The sequence below is a fragment of the Melanerpes formicivorus genome, unplaced genomic scaffold (genome assembly GCF_026170545.1).
Source record: "Melanerpes formicivorus ecotype bairdi unplaced genomic scaffold, bMelFor1.0.p_v2 SCAF_4, whole genome shotgun sequence".
Lineage (NCBI taxonomy): Eukaryota > Metazoa > Chordata > Aves > Piciformes > Picidae > Melanerpes > Melanerpes formicivorus.
The window spans coordinates 33,881,576-33,904,964 of NW_027142356.1; the positions used below are offsets into that span (position 1 = coordinate 33,881,576).

General features: G+C 42.6%; 2 protein-coding genes across 7 annotated transcripts in view; both read left to right on the plus strand.

The window, feature by feature from the left end:
- The window catches only part of KLHL5 (kelch like family member 5), a 68,949-nt gene extending 56,365 nt beyond the window's left edge, over positions 1–12,584 (plus strand). For all 5 annotated transcript variants that reach the window (XM_068137569.1, XM_068137570.1, XM_068137571.1 and 2 more), the window contains 6 exons: positions 3,279–3,465; positions 5,029–5,253; positions 5,986–6,148; positions 7,499–7,711; positions 8,611–8,782; positions 10,925–12,584. In XM_068137569.1, coding sequence (XP_067993670.1) covers positions 3,279–3,465; positions 5,029–5,253; positions 5,986–6,148; positions 7,499–7,711; positions 8,611–8,782; positions 10,925–10,981 — 1,017 coding nt within the window. In that variant the 3' untranslated portion in view covers positions 10,982–12,584. The remainder of the gene's footprint in view (positions 1–3,278; positions 3,466–5,028; positions 5,254–5,985; positions 6,149–7,498; positions 7,712–8,610; positions 8,783–10,924) is intronic.
- A 640-nt stretch (positions 12,585–13,224) lies between these two features.
- WDR19 (WD repeat domain 19) overlaps positions 13,225–23,389 on the plus strand; it is a 43,577-nt gene continuing 33,412 nt past the window's right edge. For both annotated transcript variants that reach the window (XM_068137574.1, XM_068137575.1), the window contains exons 1-8: positions 13,225–13,257; positions 14,720–14,811; positions 14,896–14,961; positions 16,515–16,640; positions 17,810–17,925; positions 18,448–18,563; positions 20,035–20,115; positions 22,758–22,870. In XM_068137574.1, the coding sequence (XP_067993675.1) occupies positions 13,252–13,257; positions 14,720–14,811; positions 14,896–14,961; positions 16,515–16,640; positions 17,810–17,925; positions 18,448–18,563; positions 20,035–20,115; positions 22,758–22,870 (716 nt within the window). In that variant the 5' untranslated portion in view covers positions 13,225–13,251. The remainder of the gene's footprint in view (positions 13,258–14,719; positions 14,812–14,895; positions 14,962–16,514; positions 16,641–17,809; positions 17,926–18,447; positions 18,564–20,034; positions 20,116–22,757; positions 22,871–23,389) is intronic.

The window sequence follows — 23,389 nt, forward strand, 5'->3', positions numbered from 1 at the left end:
TCCAGTCAGCCCATTCCAAGTTCTTTCATCAAAGAATATTTACAGAAAAATGAAATAGAGTAAGTTTAGGTTCAAGAGCCTGCAGGGGTTTTTGGATGCCAAACCGGTCTTGGTATTGGAACAGTGTCATGGGTTGAGCTGAATCTGTTGCTGGTATTCAATACCATGCTGCCCAGGGCAACCAGGTAGCCCAGGGAGGTTGTGGGTGCCCCTTCTTGAAAGTGTTCAAGGCCAGGTTGAACAGGGCAGCCTGGTCTAGTGGAAGTTGTTCCTGCCAGTAGCAGAGAGGTCAGAACTAGATGATCTTTAAGGTCCCTTCCAACCCAACCAATTCTATGATTCTATGGTTTGTTTTAACTGAGATGAAGTTTCTTTCAGAGATTGAGACTCTGCACCATGAGAAGACTTCTTTGCAAGTTGGGGAGCTTAGAAACTGGAGAAAAGTTAGGTTGCATCTTGTTGCAAAGCTCATACACACAATGTGATGCTTTAAATGCTGCTTGTCTGTCAGAACAATAATTGGATACCTGAATTGGTCATGTTGTGTAAGAGCCTTCATTTTCAGTTGTGGAGCTATGACAACATGCAATTTAGGACAGTAGTAATTAATTTCTTGATTGATTATTTTTTTATTTTTTAAACTGTGTGCAATTTTATATCATTGCATGACTGTTAATTCACTATTTTATAATCACAAAGTGTCCCTATGAGGTGATACAGGTGGTATGTGGTGCTTTGGGTCAAGAGAACAAATATTGGGAGGCACTGAAAGGAAAGAATGAGAGCATTTTAGTTTGCTGTTCTTAAGAGAATCAGAACATTAACCAATTAGAAAAATACTCCACAAATCAGGCTTATTTTCCTAAAAAGCTACTGGTGAAGGGCTTCAAAAGTTGCTTTTATTCTCTGTGTATGTTGGTTGTTTCCTTTCCTAGTTTCTGTTGATTTGCCTGATTCAGGCACATTCAGGCTTACACAGGCTGATACAGCATGTTCAGGCTTAGTCTGTTCTTCCCTGTATCTCTTCTGGAACCATGATTGTCATATTTACCCCTTTGCAGTCCTAAGGCAGCTTTTATCCAGAGCTATTCACACCCCAGATTATTTAAGGAGTCCCTTAGTGCTCCTGATTGCTAATTGCACAGCAACGTTGTACCTGTTACTAGTTGGCTTTAAACAGCTCAGCAGTGACATCTCGTTCTGGTTTGTAGTTCTGATATTCACACAGTGCCTGGATTTTGTGGTGGCAGTTCAGAGGCATTTGGCTTTTTCTCACTGTTCTGACAACTGTCCAGGTCCTAGGGGGGCACTTGACTTGCTTTTTCTCTGTTACTCAGGCCATGCCTTGCAGCTCAGGAAAAATGCCAGTTGTCTAGACTTCTGATAGTTACAGCTGGGACACTCAACCTGATACATTTTTTTCCTTGTGACAAACAGGGCACAAAAGACTCCAGCATCTTTAAACTGCAGAGCTTTTATCTGTAGTCTTTATTTAAATTAATTTTATTGTAAGTCAGATTTAAAATTTAAGACTTGCCAGCTTTGCATCCTTGGTCTGAACTTTTTTAACAAAGGCTTGTATCAAGCAGTAAACTGTGGCCTGTGTCACTGTCAGAGGCAGAATAGAATATGTAATTAAATATGCAGTCTGTGCCTGAAGTGGCTTTTACAGACCTCTGGTTTGGGTTAAACTGACATACCCAGAGCCTGATTTCATTTCCTTGAGCATCATTTGTGTAGTGGCACTGGAACACAAGGAGATTTTATTTTCTTCCTTTGGACCATCAAGTTTAAGTTTTGATTAGGATCAGATGGCCTTCATTTTTAATTTTATTTTTACTTAATGGCTTAGCTTAAAATGTGAATGGTTTGTTTGTTGCAAGTTTATTCTTACCCAGGTCTTTTTTTGTGTGACTGTTTTGAAAATACATAGATTTTTAAATCAGGCAGTGGAAGTCTTTGGAAAAAAATCGTGGTCCTGGAGCAGATCCTCCTGGAAAAACAGAGTGATTGGTGACAGCCAGCATGGCTTCACTGAGGGCAAATCATCCCTGACAAATTTGGTGGACTTCTGTGATGTGGTTACAGTGTTGGTGGATAAGAGACAAGCACCTGATGCTGTCTACCTGGAATTCTGCAAAGTATTTGATGGCATTGCACATGACATCCTTGTCTCTAAATTGGAGATACAGAATTGTCTGGTCAGTGTTCTAGTTCAGACCACTGAAATTGTTCTGGTTGATAGCTCAATGTCCAAGTGCAGACCAAGTGATGAGTGGCATTCTGCCCTAGGGTCAGTGTCGGTACTAATGCTGTTTAACATCTCTGTTGGTGACATGGATTGAGTGCACTCTCAGCAGATTTGCTGGTGACACCAAACTATGTGATACAGTTGACACACTAGAGGAATGTCATCCACAGGGACCTGGACAGGCTGGAGAGGGGCCCCATGCAAACCTCATGAAATTCAACAAAGCCAAGTTCAAGGGTCCTGCATGTAGGTGGGGGCAAACCCAAGCACAAGTACAGGCTGGGTAGAGTGGATTGAGAACAGTCATGAGGGGAAGGATTTGGGGGTAATGGTTGTCAAGAAACTCAACATGAGCCGACAATATGCATTTGCAGGCCAGAAAGCCAGCCAAATTCTAAGATGCATCAGAAGCAGCCTGGCCAGCAGGTTGAGGGAGGGGCTACTGCCCCTCTGCTCTTGTGAGGCCACACCTGGAGTCCTGCTTCCAGCTCTGAGATTCCACAAATAAGAAGGAGTGAGTTGGAGAAGGACCACAAAGATGATCAAGGGGCTGAAGTACCTCTCCTGTGAGAACAGGCTTAAAGAGTTGGGGTTGTTCAGCCTGGAGAAGAAGATACTCCAGGGAAACCTTCTAGCAGCTTTCCAGCATTGGAAGGGGGCCTACAAGAAAGCTGGATAACAGCTTTTTCCAAGGGCATAGAGTGACAGGACAAGGGGTAACAGCTTCAAACTGAAAGAGGGTAGTTATAGATTAAATATACCACAGGAGTGTTGACACTGGAACAGGTTGTCCAGGCAGGTTGTGGATGACCCCCTCCCTGAAATTCTTCAACTACATCTGGATGGGGCTTTAAGCAACCTTACCTAGTGAAAGATGTCCCTGCCCATGGCAGGAGGATTGGAACTTGATGACCTTTAAGGTCCCTTGCAGCCCAAACCATTCTGTGAGAATGTTTTCTTGTACTGTTTTTATTCTGTGTGCAGTTTATAGCAATCCAGCTTGTTTAATTCTCTTTCTTTTTCACAGTTTCTGGCAGATATGGAAAATAATGCACTCTTTAGGGATGACATTGAATGTCAAAAACTCATTATGGAAGCAATGAAGTACCATCTGTTGCCAGAGAGACGACCTATGTTGCAAAGTCCTCGCACCAAACCTAGAAAATCCACAGTGGGTGTGTTGTTTGCAGTTGGAGGAATGGATGCAACGAAAGGTATTGGCTTACATAATGATCAGTTGATGAGCTATTGTGGTTCTTTTTGAAGGAAATGTTTGATGGGTGTTTTTACTGCATGTTAACTCTACTATGTAAAGATTCTGCAGTGTAGAATGTAAACAGTGCACATGTAAAATGTTTCATTAGGTTAAAACTTTTAAGTAGTAAATAGTCTGGAAGCTAGAGTTGTGATTGATTTGAGATTATCAAGGGAATAAATGATTTCTTAGGGGGGAAGTGTCGTATGGAGTGAAAATTAACCTTCATTTACTCAAGTGGGAAGTCACTTGGAAAAGGAAGATGATGACAGAAAGGGCACAAAGGAAACCTGCACATGTATTTTAAAAACAAGTGGTTAATTGTCAAATGGTTCTGTCAGAGCTGCTTGGATTTTCTTTTACACTTCCACACCATGGTTAGAAGGAACCTGCCATGCTATGAAATTTAAGGCAGACTAAGTGTTTTAACTGTTGTTCTAAATCTTGTACCTGTAGTGCTTCATGTCATAGAACTGTTGAGGTTGAAAGAGACATTTGAGAACATCAAGTCCACCCACTCAGCTAGAGCTCACAATCCCACCACTACTGATAAGCCACTACCTCTAAACCATGTCCCTCAGCACTATATCCACTCATCTTTTAAATACATCCAAGGATGGTGACTCCACCACCTCCCTCTTCCGATGCCTGAGAACCCTTCCTGTGAAGAAATTTTTCCTAATAACCAACCTGAACCTCACTTGGTACAACTTGAGCTTGTCATATAGCTTCAGATTAATTTTTCTCCCCCTAATATTCCAAAAGAGCTGATTTCAAGATATAATTATTTCAAGATACAATTGCATTTAGCAAGAGTTGTTTTATATTCTTAACATTTATACTTTTTAAAGGCTTCATTTTGCAAAGCAGCTTTTTGTCTTGAAAAGCCCTGAGAAAGCCCTTTATTGAAATACTTGAGTGTGTCCAGAGAAGGGCAACAAGGCTGGTGAGAGGCCTCGAGCACAAGCCCTTTGAGGAGAGGCTGAGGGAGCTGGGATTGTTTAGCCTGGAGGAGGCTCAAGGGAGACCTTATTGCTCTCTGCAGCTTCCTGAAAGGAGGTTGTAGACAGGTGGGGGTTGGCCTCTTCTCCCAGGCTACCAGTGACAGAACAAGAAGACACAGTCTCAAGCTGTGCCAGGGGAAGTTTAAGCTCGAGGTGAGGAGAAAGTTCTTCCCAGAAAGAGAGACTGGCCATTAGAATGTGCTGCCCAGGGAGGTGGTGGAGTCACCATCTCTAGAGGTGTTCAAAAAAGGATTGGATGTGGCACGTGAGACCATGGTTTAGTTGTCATGAGGTGTTAGGTAATACATTGGACTTGATCTCTGAGGTCTTTTCCAACCTGGTTGATTCTGTGATAATGTTGCAGTTAATTCCTGAGGAAGCAGAAGATGACTTTTCATGTGCCTAGAATTAAGAAGGTACTGCAGGATGTCGTGCTGCCTTGTGGGATCAGCATATTACTGAAAAAGCTATCCCAATAGTTTGAGTGTTTTTAGTAACTTGCATGTGTTGCCATACAGGAGCTACAAGCATTGAGAAGTATGAACTCCGTACCAATATGTGGACTCCCGTTGCAAACATGAATGGCAGAAGACTACAGTTTGGAGTTGCTGTCTTAGATGATAAATTATATGTCGTTGGAGGCAGAGATGGACTGAAGACATTGAATACTGTGGAGTGCTACAACCCCAGAACAAAAACTTGGAGTGTAATGCCACCTATGTCCACACATCGTCATGGACTGGGTACGTAGAGGCTGAAGGCATGTTTTTAAAAGGTTATTTGCTTTAAGATTGGTCCAAAAGCATTCAGAAATTAAACTGAGATCTTGGAAACCTTGTTTCAATGCCAACTGCCTTTTGAACATCTTTTCTTCTTCAGATTATATCCAGCATTGTTGACTTGCTGGAATGTGTCCAGAGAAGGGCAACAAAGTTGGTGAGGGGTTTGGAACACAAGCCCTATGAGGAGAGGCTGAAGGAGCTGGGGTTGCTTAGCCTGGAGAGGAGGAGGCTCAGGGGAGACCTTATTGCTCTCTACAACTACCTGAAGGGAGGTTGTGGACAGGCAGAGGTTGGTCTCTTCTCCCAGGCAACCAACACCAGAACAAGAGGACACAGTCTCAAGCTGCGCCAGGGGAGGTTTAGGCTGGAAGTTAGGAAGAAATTCTACATAGAGAGATTGCCCCCTTGGAATGGGCTGCCTGGGGAGGTGGTGGAGTCACCATCATTGGAGGTGTTTAGGAGGAGACTTGATAGGGTGCTTGGTTGCATGGTTTAGTTGATTAGTTGGGTTGGATAATAGGTTGGACATGATGATCCTGAAGGTCTCTTCCAACCTGGTTTATTGTATTCAATAGGAAATATATTTTGTGATGCACTTTTGGACTGTCACTAGGAAAATGTGATATTTTTTCTCTTATCCAGAAGTAATTGGTCTTCATATCCTTTTGGGTGGCTGTTTTTGTTTTTTTTCAGGAGTAGCTGTATTGGAAGGTCCAATGTATGCTGTGGGAGGACATGATGGCTGGAGCTACCTGAATACAGTAGAAAGATGGGATCCACAGGCTCGTCAGTGGAACTTTGTAGCTAGTATGTCGACTCCAAGGAGCACTGTTGGTGTAGCAATATTAAATGGAAAGTAAGTGAAGGCAAATTCTGTTTTCTGTCTTACTATTTTAATGTAATTATTGGACTGTCCTGAGTGACTACTAATTTCTCTTGAGTAGGTATCTGACAGCCTTAAGAACAAGTTTCACAGCAAAGATACAGTGTTAGTCAAGCAAGCTTCCCCACAATATCAGAGAGCTCCTCATTTTCAATTATGAGACACCATCTCTATGGGCTAATAAGTAGTTTTCCCTTCACCCTTATTAGGGACTAATCAGTCACACTATTATCATAGACTGATCATAAACTCTGTGCAAAAACTCTTTATCAAGTTTGGTTATTTGATTAGTTTTAAAGATTGATCAGTGATGGAGTGTTGCTAAAACCCCTTTTCCTTCTAACCTTTCAGAAAGTTGATATCCTTTGTTAACACCACAGGTTAGAAACCTCTTCGTTAGAACTGAGCAAACTAGGCCACCTAGTGGGTGTGAAGGACCTACCGCAGAGCTGTCATTCAGACACTGAAGCCCAAGTCTGGAGAAGTACTTGAATATCTGAGATGAGGCAGAACAGAGTTGTTGCATGCACAGATCCACTACTGAATTTGTCCCTCTGACCCTGGGCCTTTGTTTGTCAAGGCCATGTTTGCCCTCATTACAAGAAAGATACTGAGGTGCTGGTGCGTGTCCACAGAAAAGCAATGAAGCTGGTGAAGGGTCTGGAGAACAGGTTTGGAGGAACATTTGAGGGAACTAAGGTAGTTTAATCTGGAATATAGGAGGCTGTGGGGAGATCTCACTGCTGTCTACAGCTCCCTGACAGATGGTTGGAGCCAGGTGGGTGTTGGTTGCTTCTCCCTAGTAACAAGGGATAGGATGAGAGGAAATGGCCTCAAGCTGTACCAGGGAGGTTTAGGTTGATTGTTAGAAAAAAACATCTTGACTGAAAGGGTTTTCAAATACTGGAACCAGGCTCCCCAGGGAGGTGGTTGAATCCCCCTCCCTGGAGTTGTTTAAAAGCTGCAGAGATGTGATGCTGAGGGATGTGGTCTAGCACCGTCCTTGCTGGAGTTAGATAATGGTTGGACTCAATCATCTTAAAGGTCTTTTCCAACTAAAATGATTCTATTTCTACAAGTAGTTCTGAGAATGTGCATAGGTTGGAACATAAATGCTGTTTTAACAGATACCCATTTTCTGTAAATCATTATTTCATGTTGATCAGGATAATGGCAAAAGATAGAAGCAACATTTTACCTTGATTTTCATGACAGAACATTCTACTGAAAGTTAAACATCTCCTTCTATGCTTCCCTTTTTAATAAACTTGAAAGTCCTTCATACACTGGAAATTTGTCTTGTTCTATTTCTTCACTTTGTAGGCTTTATGCAGTTGGTGGTCGAGATGGAAGTTCCTGTCTTAAGTCAGTAGAATGTTTTGATCCTCATACAAACAAATGGACCCTCTGTGCTCAGATGTCAAAAAGAAGAGGTGGTGTAGGTGTAACCACTTGGAATGGCTTTTTGTATGCAATAGGTGGCCACGATGCCCCAGCATCAAACTTAACATCCAGGCTGTCAGACTGCGTAGAAAGGTAATATCCTTATGAAGAAATCCTGCACTTGCTTTACTACAGTGTAGCAGCAGAACTCTTTCTGGGGTGGTACATTCAGGTATGCAACAAGAAAGAGGAGCTGTATGTACTACTGTCTAGAAAGCAGCACAGAGTGGATAGGTAGCTGATGTACTTACCGCCTGTCCAGGTGACTACTAAAGAAACATTTTCAAAAAGAGTATTTGAGGGGAAAAGTACTTTGAAATGTATGCCCAAATCTGTGCTTTCCTACCAGTATTGGTGAGGAGAAATTAGAGAATCATTAAAGGAATCAGTATGTTTCAAGAGCCATTCCTAGTTGCAGGGCAATCTTGAATAGAACGGCTGCCCAAGAAAGAGCAGACAAGTTTTATATGTTAATGTCTTAGTTTAGACCTTGGACAGTATTCCCATGGGCAGCTCTTCATGGCAAAATGGCTTTCTTGACTGTCTTCCTCTGGACATGGTAAAAGCTGCCCCTTCAGAGTGAACCCTGTCATTACTTTGTCTAACCAAGTACAACTTAGGTTGCATCTGGGCCTCTAGGACAAGAGGAAATGGTCTCAAGTTGTGGCAGGGCAGGTCTAGGTTGCATATTAGGAAAAAAAATTCTTTACTGAAAGAGTGGTCAAGCTTTGGAACAGGCTGCCCAGGGAGGTGGTGGTGGAGTCACCATTCCCTGGGGGTATTCAAAAAATGTATAGACATGGTTTAGTGGGCATGGTGGTGGTCAGTTGACAGTTGGACTTGATGCTCTTAGAGGTCTTTTCCAGCCCTAATGATTCTGTGGCTCTACCTGTTTTCAACTACCTTGAGAGTGTCAATTCCAATCTAAGTTTGTTTTTTTTCTGTTGAGTTTTGGCAACAGTTTCAGAGCATAACACCAGATTGTCTTATAGGTACGATCCAAAAACAGATATGTGGACTGCTGTGGCCTCTATGAGCATTAGCAGAGATGCAGTGGGAGTCTGTCTGCTTGGTGACAAGCTGTACGCTGTTGGAGGATATGATGGGCAAACATACCTTAATACAGTGGAGTCTTATGATCCCCAGACAAATGAATGGACACAGGTATGGTTTCTGATCAGACCATCCACTACTACTTCACTTACTGTTTCAACTGTGCCTCTTTTTCAAGGAGAATTCAAATACTCCTCTAAGAAGGACTTTCTTTGGAATCTGTTGTCTCCTTTCTGTGTCTAGCATCTCAAGATGATTTATCTTAAACAGTTGTTAACTTCTAATCAAGTGCCCTTCTTTCTCTGGCAAGAAGATAGCTATTTTCTTTGACAACTACTATTAAGAAAATGTATTGGCATGTTCCCCAAGCTTTCATAAAGGGCTCTGTTTATCACTTCCAGTTCTGAAAGTAAATGATAAATGTAGATTAGTTTTAGCTCTGATGTGTTTCTCAGCAAGTTTATCAATTTCTTCAAGGTTTTGGTCATCTTTCCATGAATAATCCTTTCCTGATGTGGATGCTGTGTACAGTGTGTTTATCTGTCAGGAAGCTTTTCCCCATTTCTCTTCACCCAGCTCAAATAAAATAAAAAAAAATCTCCAATTCATGGTCAGAAACCATTACTGTCAGTTCAAAGCATGCTTACTTACACTTTTTTTTATAGCTCCAGGAATGTTCTTGTCTATGGGAAGAGCACACACAAGGACATCCTGTGCAGGCTGTCCTTCGGTATCTACTGCCATTTGAGATCCCCTCAAGTGCCTATGCCACAGAAGGCCATCAGATACAGCCCAGAATCTATGGGAGAATAATGCCCTTCTGGAGTCCAGTTGCAGGCTAGGAGCACCTAGCATCAAGATCACCTAGAGTAACATTAGACTACCCAATACTTAGGCAGATGAATTCTGACCTCCTGAATATTCTATGCCAGTACCATCCCCAAATTGCTAATTCAAAAAGAAAACCACAGTCAGAGTCTTTGTAACACAGAAAACTGAGCTGTCCATTTCTCTCCATTTCATACTGCTGCAAGATGATAAAACATAAGTCATGTAGGAGGCTCATCAGAGCTTGGGACCTTCAGTGGCAGTACTGGTAATGATTACACACAGCATTATTTGTCCTGCTAAAGAAAGGAAAAAAGTGTACCAGAGAGTAGCAGTGCTTCTCACTGCTGCATCTAGATGAATCCTGCACTATGCCTGGGTGCTGACCATCTGTATGTATCTTTGTATCCTTAGTCTTGGCCCTCTCTATCTCACTGAATCCTATAATCCCAGTATATGGACAGTTTTGAACCCTTCCTGGAGGGATTTGGAAGTGTCTATATACCTTCCTTCTCCTTGGAATGTCAGCAGTCAGATGACACCACTTCATCTGCACATAATTCAAAAGAGAGTAGTGGAATTTTCTCAGATAAAGTTTGTCAGAGTCATAGACAGCTCAAGATAAGTCTGTTGTTTCTAGGAGGAAAAAAAATAAAGTTGGCATAAACCCCCTTTTTTGTCTTCAAGACACTTGGTTTTCTATCCACACACTGTCCAGTACTACGAAGCTTAGAAGGGGAGGCAAAGTTGAGTGTTAGAAACCAGCTTCTTCTCAAGGCCAACAGAATCTCGGCAGAAAAGGGTCTTGCCAGAAGTAATTTCTGATTACAAGAGAAAAAAAAGAGAATGGAGACTGGGAAATTATTTTGATTTCAAGAACTCTTAACAGGATTGTATCAAATACTCATGTGAAAAGCAGAGAGTGCCCCTGTCATGTCTGGAATTTTCTGTTTGAGACAAAACCACATCGTTTTGCATTTATTGGATCATTACTTAGCTGTCACTGCCTAGTTCAGGTGTCAGTACTTAGCTGTCACTGCCTAGTTCAGATGTCCAGTTTGTACTGTAACAAAGGAATATTTTTCCTGTAATAACCAAGTGACTGAAATTATCAATAAGAATTATTCCATATTCTTGAGGTTTGGTATTGCTGTCAAACTGCTTCACTTTCTAATACAAAATATCCTCACCTTTTCTGTGGGTTTTAATCCAAGTTTTGTACCAATTTGCTATTCTTTTTGAGGCATGCTAGCAGAGTGTGGGTGATACTCCCACTGTGCTGCAGCTGTACAACTATTATTACAAGCATTAACTAAACACTGTCAGTAGTTGTTTGTTGGTTGGTTTTGGTTATTGGGGGGGGGGCAGGGATGCTTAAAGCTGGCTGCATTTATCTCACATAGCTTTGCTTTTTTGTGTTTACAGGTTGCACCATTATGCTTAGGAAGAGCTGGAGCATGTGTTGTGACTGTGAAACTGTAAATTGTTTTCTCTATGAAGGTGACATTCTCCTCTGTAGACTCAGGGGATTAATTTTTTTCCACAAGCAAACTACCAGTGCACCAGAGAAGACAAGGTGCAGGATACCTACCACAGCAAAGTGTTTGGGCTGAAGCTAACACGTTCATGTTGTTCTTAAGGACTGATACTAAGCACTTTTTAAGACAAAAGCTTTGTTACCTATATGTTACAAGAACTCTATTTGTAAGAAGATCAACTGCAACCAGCCAGTTGCTAGCAGAGGACTTCTGTTTAGGGAGTGCTAAGAAATGAGCGAACTCACTATAATAATATAATGTTGTAGATCCAGGGCTTTGATCACCCAAACGTGCAGAAGAATGATGCTGTAGATGCGTGTACTTCCACTGGTATAGTTTACTCAATCTCTGGGTGAAGCAAGTTATCATATTGGATCCCATATATTTAATTTGCCTGTATTAAACATGTTTGGCTGTAGGTCTCTGAGCTGTTACAATGCAGGTTGACAAACCAATGCAAACCATTGTAAATGGCAGGCTTAGCACCTGCCTTGGAAATGAAGTTCTGTATTTGGTGACTCTTTTGCACTTTTATGATCATTCCTAGTTTAGCAAACCTTTTATTTAGCCAAAGCCTTATTTTAAGTATTGTCTTATTATGCTAACAGAAATCTGCTATTTAATAATTTCTGCCAGAGTTTTTTCACATCCAGTGTACTAATTGGATCTTTGATGTTTTGGTGAGATGCAGAACATCATACCTTTATCTCTGCTTTTGTTGTTCTATTTACTTTGCTATTTTACAGGGGGGAGAAAAAAGAAATCTAGAAGCATGAATTATTGGAAGAAATCTAAAGTGTGATTAAAAGTTAACCCATTTAGTATTTGCACTTTGGAATTTGTGAAGCATTCCATTACATCTAGACTAATTCCATTTTTACATGAGGCTTTGCACTAATTTGGAAAAATATACTTTTATAAGATGAAGTGAAACAGCTGTTTGGGTGGGTTGGATTGGTTGATGGGTTGGACACGATGATCTTGAAGGTCTCTTCCAACCTGGTTTGGTTTATTCTATTCTAATAAAGTTGTCTGTCGTTCCAGTAAGGTTAATCCAAAATGTAAAGAGCCCGATCCTGCAAGATGCCTAACTGCCACCGTTTAAGCATGGTCCGCATCTTACAGGAGAGTTCAGTGTGCCTCGCAGGGCTATATCAAATCAGTTACTTTGTTTAGCAGTCTAATTTTTTTCAGATACTTCATCATTTGCCTTTCCTGAGCCCTGTGCTGTTACAGAGAATTGTTTTGAACGGTCTGAATGTTCTCGGAAAGTCTTTTTGTATTTGCTTTTCTGTGCCTTGTTCCTTATGTTTCCAGAACCATAGGTAAATGTGTGTTTGTAACGGAAAAGAGGAAGATGTGAGCTCATTGAATGTTTTTCAGAAGTTTTGAAGCATCTGCTACCCAAAGTCTTTGTACATTTGTAATTTGAAACGTGTTAATGCTCTCGGTGAACTATTTATTGTTTTAAAAGAAATCACGAAGCAGTGAAACTTTGAGCTGAAACCTGCACTGTTTGCAATTGAATACAGCTGACATTAAACACAGCTGCTCTTGAGTCAGCACCTTTTTTCCTCAAGTTTACAGCCTGTTTTCAGAGTCACAGCCTGCTGGGGGTTGGAAGGGACCACTGAAAATCATCTAGTCCGATTACACAGGGGTTGGAATGCCTCTGCCATTGAGACAGGCTCAGGGAGCTGGGATTGTTCACCCTGGAGAAGAAGAGGCTCTGGGGAGACCTGATAACAACCGCGCAGTACCTGAAGGGAGCCTACAAGAAGGATGGAGAGGGGCTGTTTACAAAGGCCTGGAATGCTAGGACAAAGGGCAATGGCTTCAAACTAGAGAAGAGCAGGTTTAGATCGGATGTTAGGAACAAGTTCTTTACCAGGAGGGTGGTGGAGCACTCGCACAGGTTGCCCCGGGGGAGGTGGTTGAGGCCCCATCCCTGCCTATATTCAAGGTGAGGCTCGACAGGGCTCAAGTTGAGGATGCCCCTGCTGATGGCAGAGGGGGTTGGATCAGATGACCTTTGGAGGTCTCTTCCAATCCGGACCATTCTATGATTCTAGGAACGGGGCCGGGTTTCCTCCCCCTTGCCCGTCTCCGGGGTGACGGCGACGCTGAGGGCGGGCGGGGCCTGGCTCGGTGGTTGGCGGGGGCTGGGGGGCGGCGCGTGCGCAGAGGGCGCTGCGCAGCCAGGCGGGGGGCGCGATGAAGGTGAGTCCCCGGAAGCCCCTGGAGATCCCTTCGGCCGCCGTACGCCAGGGCTGAGGCGGGGGGGGAGCCGTTAGGGAGCCTTGGCACGGGGGCGGCGTCGCGGTCTCTGTTCCGCGTTGCACCATCTGCGTTGGGGGCGTCGAGCGGGGCTCGCCACGGCCAGGCGGTGCTTGCGGCCTGGGAAGGGGAGAGGATGGCGGCGGGAGCTGCCCGCTCGTGCAGGTCTGCGGCCGGCGGGAGGCTGCCGCCGCGCGCGGGGCCTCCTGTGGGAAGGCAGGGCCGCTCCCGCCGCCCTCACTGCCCCGGGCTCCCGGGGACGGGCCGCGGAGGCTCGTACTCCGCCTAGGCTCGTTCTTTCTGCGACAGCCGCCCAAGCAGCCGCCGTTACCGTTATCCGAGGCTATTACCGGCGAAGTTCGGGTCTCCTGCGCGCAGATCTCTGCCTTAATGCCGGCCCTGGCGGCGGAGTGTGAAGAGATTGAGCTTGCCTATACTCCCATCGTTCTTTCTTATCCTTGGTTTATTACAGACTTGTATTCAGTTATTTTAAAAACAAAACTTAATTGTCACGTTTTGTTCATAGTTGTGGTATGTGGAGCTCATAATTTTACACTTTTAGTCAGAGAGATGCAACGTCAACGGGAAGAGTGTCTCAGGTTATTTTCACCGAAGAGATGAGAGGGGGGAGCCTTTGGCAAAGACTTCAGTACAGCTGCCAGGCTTTGGGTGGACACCAGGTGTTGGTGTTTATCTGATAAGTCATGTTAGCAAGGTGTTAGCAAGCTTTGTTTTAGAATCAGCCAGGTTGGAAAAGACCTCAGAAGATCATCAAGTCTGACCTATTACTTAATACCGAACACCTGATGAGTAATTAAACCATGGCTTCAAGCACCATGTTACACCCAAGTGATAGGAAAAGAATCCAAGCAGGTAGTGTGCAAGGACAAGGAATTTGAGAAACTTTCTTAGTCAGAAGTTGGTGTCTCTTTTTTGCTGGTGAGTACCTTTGAGGTCTTAGCTTTTTAAGACCCAGCAATTCAGAGAGGGCAAAGTAGTTGCATAGCTTCACAAGCAGAGATGTTGAACCTTCTGTTTTACACACAAAAAAGGCTTAGAAAAACTAAACATTCTGCTCTTTGGACACGAAGCAAAATTTCTTACTGCAGTAAGTCTATAAGAGGGAAAAAAAGAAAATATTTGATAAAATCTCAGTAGTTCTCAATAGAGACACTTAGCACCAGAAAGTTAACATTTTCCAGCACAAACCACAAGATCTTTCTGTGCAATGTTAGTGCTTTGGTGTATTAGAATCACACAGAAGTAGTGTTTGAAGGTTAGGGATTTTTACCTCCACAGTTCTCACAGCTGCTAACATACTAGGAAGTCATTTACTGTTCTATGCTTATGAATTTAAGATGTCTAATTTCCCACTTTGTTGTTTTGGGTTTTTTTTGTCTCCTAGCAAGTATTCTATCTATTAGAAAAAGCCTGGTCTGGTTCCCCTGTGCAGTTTGCTTGGCAGAAAACTTTGGGAAACCTCCTTGCTGTAACAGGGTAAGATTGTAAATAATCATTGATTTTGTCTTTAGCAATGACTGATGAAGAAAGGGAATTATTCTACGTGTTAATCTTTTTTAGAGGTGATCATGCTGTGAAAATATTTGATCGTCATGGTCAGAGGAGAAATGAAATCAACTTACCAGGGTAGGTATAAAGATGGGGTTAAGTTGTTTGCTGTGTTGTTTCCTCTTAAAATGTTTCTCTTCTGGTGAAGTGCTTGCACAATGTGAAAATTTTGTAGAAAGAGACACTATCTCTGGTGAAGAAAAGAAGATGAACTGGTGAGCAAGACAGACTTATGTCATGCTGGTTGATGAGAAGCTCAACAAGAGCCAGCAATGTGCACTTGCAGCCCAGAAACCATCCACGTCCTGGGCTGCATCAGAAGCAGCATGGGCAGCAAGTGGAGGGAGGGGATTCTGCCCCTCTACTGTGCTCTGGTGAGATCACACCTGGAGTACTGTATCCAGCTCTGGAGCCCCCAACACAAGAAGGACATGAAACTTGGAGTAGGTCCACAGGAGACCATGAAGATGATCAGGGGGCTGGAGCACCTCTGCTCTAAAGATGAGCTGGAGAGAGCTGGGGTTCAGCCAGGAGAACTGAAAGGTCAGAGGAGACCTTCTAGTACCCTTCCAATATTTGAAGGGGCCTACAGGAATGCCAGAGGGGGGCTTTGATAGGCATGTAGTTTCAGGATGAGGTGTGGTGCCTTCAAACTGGAGGAAGCTTGATGAAGATTAGGCATTAGGAATCAATTTTTCCCCATAAGGGTGGTGAGGCCATGAGGGTGGAAGAGGCTGCCCGGGAGTTCACAGTATCACCAAGATTGGAAGAGACCTCAAAGATCATCAAGTCCAACCTGTCACCACAGACCTCATGACTAGACCATGGCACCAAGTGCCACGTCCAGTCCCCTCTTGAACGCCTCCACGGAACGCCTCCACCACCTCCCCAGGCAGCCCATTCCAATGAATTACTCTCTCAGTGAAGAACTTTCTCCTCACCTTGAGCCTAAACTTCCCCTGGCGCAGTTTGAGACTGTGTCCTCTTGTTATGGTGCCAGTTGCCTGGGAGAAAAGACCAACACCTTCCTGGCTACAACCACCTTTCAGGTAGTTGTAGAGAGCAATGAGGTCACCCCTGAGCCTCCTCTTTTCCAGGCAGCTGTGTCAGACATCACAGGTTCCTAGTCTGCAGTATATGGTGCGTTCAATATGTGTTCTAAACAGCATTGTTTGCAATTTGCTAGACACTTGTGGGTAAGACTGCTGTCCTTTTAGATCTGGGAACTATTTGCAAGTAGAGGTTTTTCCTGCCTCTGCACAGGTTTCTTGCCCAGCTTTGTTATGCTTGTTAAACTATGAGAAAAATAACCCCAACACTGAATAGCCTCTGCCAGTACAGAACCATACAGGGGGTTTTTACTATCCTTTGACTTATCAAGGTGGCCAAGTACAAGCACATTTTGATGACCTCCTTTTCAGCCCATCACCTCACTGAGAATTGAGTAATGGGGTAATTGCAATAACAGCTCGTTTTACAGCCAGATCTGCAGTCTGTCTTGAGTTTGCTTGTGAGGGAAGAGGAAGCACAAGGATTTCAACTGACTAGGTCTGGCTGTTTGCCAAATAAACATTTTAACATTACTAGTGAAAGTTTTTTGTGTTGTGTTGTGTTTTGTTTTTCTCCTTCAGCAACTGTGTTGCAATGGACTGGGATAAAGATGGAGATACTTTAGCAATAATTACAGACAAATCTAGTGCCATATTTCTGTGGGATGCAAACACAAACAAAACCAGCCAAGTAGACAGTGGCATGAGGTAAGGAAGTTGTTTTTAAAGCGTGTACTTGAAGATTTGGACCACCATGGCTTGGTGATGTGGAGGATATACTGTAAAGACCATCTTTTTTCAGAGCCCTTATGGGACATAGACTGTTAAACTAATGTGCTACAGTTGCTAAATTCTTTTCAGTATAGTTTGCAGGGTTAGAATGGTTTTTATGGGTGGAGGTTTTGAGGTTGGTGGGGGGTTTGTTTCTTTTTTAATTGCCACCAGTGCTAAAGTCCCCAGATGGCTTCTCTTCAAAGTTTCCACTTTATGAGAGCACAAGAATGACTGATTTTTTTGGTGTGTCTCCACTAGCTAATAAAAAATAAGGGAAGTGATCTTAGTGCTGCTGAGATTTTTTTCCCCCTTAGATAAAGGCACTAAAATGCTATTCACAAATCAGACTGGCTTAGGATGGAGGGAGGGAATACCTAAGGTGATCCTACTCTAAGGTTCAAATCCTTGCCTTTCAGAGTTTGGCCACAGATTGAAAACTCTCCTGTGGCCTGTATAACAGTCAAGCATTGGGTTAACAAATAAGCTTGGTTTAACAATTAAACTTTTAGCTTCTTTGAATCTGTTCCACTAAATTATTGGACTCTGCACAAATATTCTGTCCCTAGGAGGAAGAGTGGAAAATTAATCTATCTCATATTTAAGGCACTCACCTGTGAACAAAAGCAGCTGATTTTGGATGCTGCTGCTATTTTATTTAAGACAAACATTCCTTCTGATGTAACCCTTCATTTCTAAAGTTTCTTTGCCTATGATTTTTTGGGGGGGTTGAGGTTTTTGTTGTTGCTTTAAGTGGATACCTTTTTATTATTATTACTTTAGATACCAAAACTGGAGTGTTTTATCCATTAAATCGAGTTAAGTCAGTTCAGCTGGAAAAATGGAGGGGTGAGATTTATGTTGGTTTCTATAAGGGTGGTTTGTTTTGGGTTTTTTTTTGTTCAGACTTAGGTTGAAAACTCCATGTCTGGAATATATTTCCATTAACATGTATTATTCCTGGGTTTTGTCAAATCCATTGGGACACTGGCTATTTGATTATGGGATATTTCCATACGTTACAGCCTGATATGTTTTCACATGTAAGCATATAAAGGTGAAAGGAATCTCTGTAATATACAAAGTAAAGTTTGTCTTCATTTTAGGGATACATTGTCTTTCTTGTTATGGTCTCGAGTTGGAACTTTGCTTGCTGTTGGAACAACCAAGGGAAACTTACTTATATATAACCGTCAGACTTCTCGCAAGATTCCTGTTCTTGGTATGCATTGGTTTAAAATTAAGCTTGCACATGTCAGAATGGAAGTTTGCTGAGATACTTCCATTCCTTTTTACTTCTGTATATGAATATACCAGTAAATAAAAGTCTTCCTAGTCACTTTTCACCTTGCTTTGTTGTGCTTATCTGAGTATTTTTATAAGTTAAAAATATATATGCACATATCTGATACTGCCTCATGGGAAACTTGTATTCTCCTTCTTGCAAAGGATTTGTGTCATCGTTCTTATTGCTAAGTTGCTTTTTCTTACCTGCTTAGAGCACCTCTGGGCAGAAAGTTTTAAGGATATAGCATAGTCCCCAGAACTTTGATGGAAAGAAATGGAAGAACAGTTCCTAAAAGGTCAAAAGACTTTAATCTGGGAGTAATGCTCTGATTAAGTTGTTTCACATTCTGACAATCTGTGTTTGAGTGGGCAGACAGAACATATTTCCATTTCAGATGATTTATTTTTTCTTGGTGGTTGTGTTCATGTGTGTTGTATGGGTTCCTTTCTTTTTCAGGGAAGCACACCAAGCGGATTACTTGTGGCTGTTGGAGTACTGAAAACCTTCTGGCTCTGGGTGGTGAAGACAAAATGATTACTATAAGCAATCAGGAAGGAGATACAATAAGACAGGTAGTATTTAGATCCACATTTGATTTTAAGGCATACATCAATACTCCTACTTCCTGAGAAAGCTGGGATCTCTGGGAGCTTATACCTTTTTCAGTCTCACTGCATGCAAAGAGCCTTTGGGAGACCACATGTAGCATAAGGGTGTATCAAAGCATCTGAGCTTCGGTGTCATGCAATGTGATTTAGGATATTAGAGTCTCTGTGATTCTGATGTTTTTCTGCCTAAACGTGTTTCTCTCATCCTTGATCCTGATCTGTATCTGTTGGAAGAGCTTCCTGTGAATGCTGTCTTAGTTTGGCTTCCCCAGAAGCAGCATAGGACAGCTCTCACCTGACTTCAGAAGGTCTTTATGAAGTACTTTTAGTGTTGAGTTTGCTTTAGATCAGTTAAACAAAGATCCATGCCTCTGATGTGCAAGGATTACTCCTAGGCTGTACCTCTATTGCATTGCTGAGAGGCTAATTCTAGTGCTTCCTCCAAGTATGCTCAGGTTCTCCAATCAAGCATTCTGTTTGCTCACATACATCACAGTCCTGCTGAGCAATGACAGTTGCTGTGTAATGTGCAGATGAATATCATTCCCTTTTTTAACTTTAATGAGCAGCGTTTCACTCAAGATTATCACAGGACAAATCTTTCATATCCTTCTATGTTTATGTTTGAAAATCTCCATTGGAGAAGAATGCCCTAATAAATTTATTAGGAAATCTGTGCTTTAAACTAGCTGGCTTAGCAGCATGGCTGAGACAGCAGACCTAAGCAAGGTTTGGTAGTGAGGTTTTGGAACCTTGTCTTGACTGCAAAAGCAACTAGATTGCTATCACTACCTAAACCAGACCAGTTATGTCCATATTAAAATGCACTGTTAATATTTAACCTGGAATCCGTAGTCTTCCTTCTTTGAGTCTGCACTAAAGTGGCCTGGTTTGTACTGCTTCAGTTAGCACTGTCTGTATAGTATCATCTTGCAAGTTGTCTTCCTCATCCGGATCATCATTGAAGGTGTTTAGGAGGAGACTTGGAGGTGTTTAGGAGGAGACTTGAAGGTGTTTAGGAGGAGACGTGAAGGTGTTTAGGAGGAGACTTGAAGGTGTTTAGGAGGAGACTTGATAGGGTGCTTGGTTGCATGGTTTAGTTGATTAGGTGGTGTTGGATGATGGGTTGGATGTGATGATCTTGAAGGTCTCTTCCAACCTGGGCTATTCTATTCTAAGATATTTGGATTTCTATTTCTGTTTCCTAGATATTTTTTCAGTGTATTCTGAGATAACGTCTTTATCCAAACTGAGGTCATGTTTTCACTGACTTTTCTGTTAGCTTTGGTACTAAGTGCAATATCTATCTATATATGTGTCTCTTTACTTATCTATCTATCCATCTCTCTCCTTTACACCAAAATGCACAGAGCAGGACCAATACAATTACTTATCATCAGTATTTGTTATCTCAATCTGAACTTCTTTCCTGCAGACCTCAGTGAGCTCAGATCCCAGTGATATGCAGTTCTCAGTTATGAAGACTGATGAAAGAATATCAACCACAGAAAGCACAGTAAGAATTCAATCCAAAATACTGCAAAAAATGTTAATCTGATGTCTCAGGGTTTCTGCTGGCAACCTGTATGGGCCAGGAAGCGATTTGTTCCTCCTTGACTTAAAATTTTGTGTTAAAGATTTTTCTTTTGGAAAAGAAAAACTATCCTTTACTGTTAAAGCTATAATTTTTTGTTCATTAAGGATGTGTTCATGAAAGTCTAGTGGTCAGTGACAGATAGCAGAGCAGCTTTGCAGTGGCAGTTAATGGAGATGTGTGCAGGGACTTAAATACATACAGGATAAACAAAGAACTGTATATGCAGTGTGGCAGATCAAAATGGGGCACGTTTGTCAAAATTGCTACTATGAGATCAGAAAAACACCACAAACTGAAAGCTGGATCAACAGTAAGTAGTATTGGAGTGAACATCTTGCTCTGCAACATAAAATTCCTGTAATTTCTTAGAAGAGCTTAAGAATTAGTATTTCTTCAATCCTGCATTGTTAAGCTGCAGTGGAATTACAAGGAAACTGTTTTGAAAGGCAGAAAACACACTTTGTATATTTGAGGTAACTTTAAGAGTTACAGGTCCAAATTTGAGTTTGTAATTCCAGATAAATACCTTCTAGGGCAAGGAATAATGGCTTCCAATGGGAAGAATCTCTATTTAGATTGGACATCAGGAGGACATTCTTCCCCATGAGGGTGGGGAAGCACTGGAACAGGTTGCCCAAAGAAGTTGTGGAGGTTCCAATCCTGGAAGTGTTCCAAGCCAGGTTGGATGGGGCCTTTAGCAAGCTGGTCTGGTAGGAAGTGTCCCTGTCCCTGCAGAGCAGTTTGGAATTGGATAATATTTAAGGTCCTTTCCAACCCAAACCATTCTGATTCTGTGATTTATGGCATTTCAGGCCAACATAGTCTATCATCAGTAAATTTGCTGATGACACCAAGCTGGGGACAGGAGTTGATCTGCTAGAGGGTAGAGAGGCTTTGCAGAGAGACCTCGACAGGCTGGACAGATGGGCAGAGTCCAACGGCATGAGATTTAACAGATCCAAGTGCCGGGTTCTGCACTTTGGCCACAACAACCCCATGCAGTGCTACAGGCTGGGGTCAGAGTGGCTGGAGAGCAGCCAGGCAGAGAGGGACCTGGGGGTGCTGGTCGATGGTAGGATGAACATGAGCCTGCAGTGTGCCCAGGCGGCCAGGAGGGCCAATGGCATCCTGGCCTGCATTAAGAACAGTGTGGCCAGCAGGAGCAGGGAGGTCATTCTGCCCCTGTACACTGCACTGGTTAGGTCACACCTCGAGTACTGTGTCCAGTTCTGGGCCCCTCAGTTTAGGAAGGAGGTTGACTTGCTGGAACAAGTCCAGAGAAGGGCAACGAAGTTGGTGAGGGGCTTGGAACACAAGCCCTATGAGGAGAGACTGAGGGAGCTGGGGCTGCTTAGCCTGGAGAGGAGGAGACTCAGGGGTGACCTTATTGCTCTCTACAACTACCTGAAGGGGGGTTGTAAACAGGCAGAGGTTGGTCTCTTCTCCCAGGCAGCCAGCACCAGAACACCAGAAAGAGGACACAGTCTCAGGCTGCGCCAGGGGAGGTTCAGGCTGGAGGTCAGGAGGAAGTTTTACACAGAGAGAGTGATTGCCCATTGGAATGGGCTGCCCGGGGAGGTGGTGGAGTCGCTGTCACTGGAGGTGTTCAGGAGGAGACTTGACAGGGTGCTTGGTGCCATGGGTTAGTTGATTAGGTGGTGTTGGATGATAGGTTGGACACGATGATCTTGAAGGTCTCTTCCAACCTGGTTTATTCTATTCTATAGGCCTTTTTTTTTTTTCCCCTCAATGTGAAAATTCCAGCTTTGTATTTCATTTGTCTGGCTCTTAGTTTAGGAATAATGTGTCATTTTCCAAAAGAAACGCTGGAGCACAAGGTAAAATAAATTTGTAAATAGCTCTTCCAAGTATCAAAGGCTAAGATTGAACAAGTTGCTTCTTGCTTTTTCTAAAATGAGTGGTTTACACACAGCTGCCTAATAATAGCACACACTCTATTCATCAAAATCTTTTGAAAACCCCCAAAGTTCACCCTGTGTTCCACTCTGAAGTACAACATCTCTGTGGGATTTCTCAGATAAAATGCATTCACCTAGACTGATGCCAGACTGTAAATATTGCTTGTGTAATACACACTGAACAGGCTGGGGTTTATGGAATTGTCTTTCTATCTTTGGAATGTCAGCAAGGCCCTTGGAGATGGCAGTGGTTTGACTAGTCATCCCCTCAAGCTTCCAGACAAAAATTCTGTGGGTCAAAAAACACATTATACTTCAAGTGAGAGTAGCCCTAAAGGATAAATCCATGTGACCTGCTGCATTTTCCTCTGAGGAAATGGAACTGGCTTAATGCTTCTCTAGGGAAAAGTCTTGAATTTGAGATGTGTGTTCTCCTGGGCTTGCATTTAGTGAACCACTAACTCACAGGGGGAATATCCTGAAAATCTCTTCCACTGTTGGTAAAGATTGGGAGTTCAGATCCATGGGATTCCTCAGGATTACTGAAATTCCTAAATCTCATACTTTTAGTGAAGATGTGGGGTCTTATTTTAAGGTGACACCATTCTCACCAGGTTAATTTCTCTTTTCATTCGTTGGCAGGTTAGCGTAGTGGTCGGCAAGAAGACTCTCTTTCTTTTTAACTTGAATGATCCTGATAACCCCATCGATCTGAAATTTCAGCAGCCTTATGGCAGTATTGTAACCTACAGATGGTGAGCAGAACTTTCTTAATGACGCAATCTGATATTAACAAGCTGAGGATTTTCCCAATAGATCTGATAAATGCTGACAAGGAAATCATCTCTCTTGCTTACACTGGATTTTTCTTGAATGTGTTGTAGCCTTTTAAATAATTCTTTTACAAACACAAACAATTCTGCAGTTTATATCTGTTGTAGTTGACAATTCAGTGGCTCTAAAACTAGTATTTGCTAATATAATCACTCTTGGTATGCCCAGTTTTAGGATACTTACAGTGCTGCTGTCTTAACAGTAAATTAAACTGAGGCTTTTGTAGGTTGTTTTCTGTTTGGATGAATAACTGATGAAAGAGCTAGGGCTGGAATTGTATTCTCAGCTAGTTTGTTGATTTACAAAGTCATGCAAAGTTCTTGTAGCCTCACCTCCATGCAATCCAATTGGTAATATTCCTTTGAAGAAATCCCAAGCTGGAAGTTTCAACTCTGCATCCAGAAAGCAGCTATACTATTTCTGTACCTTTGAGTGATGAC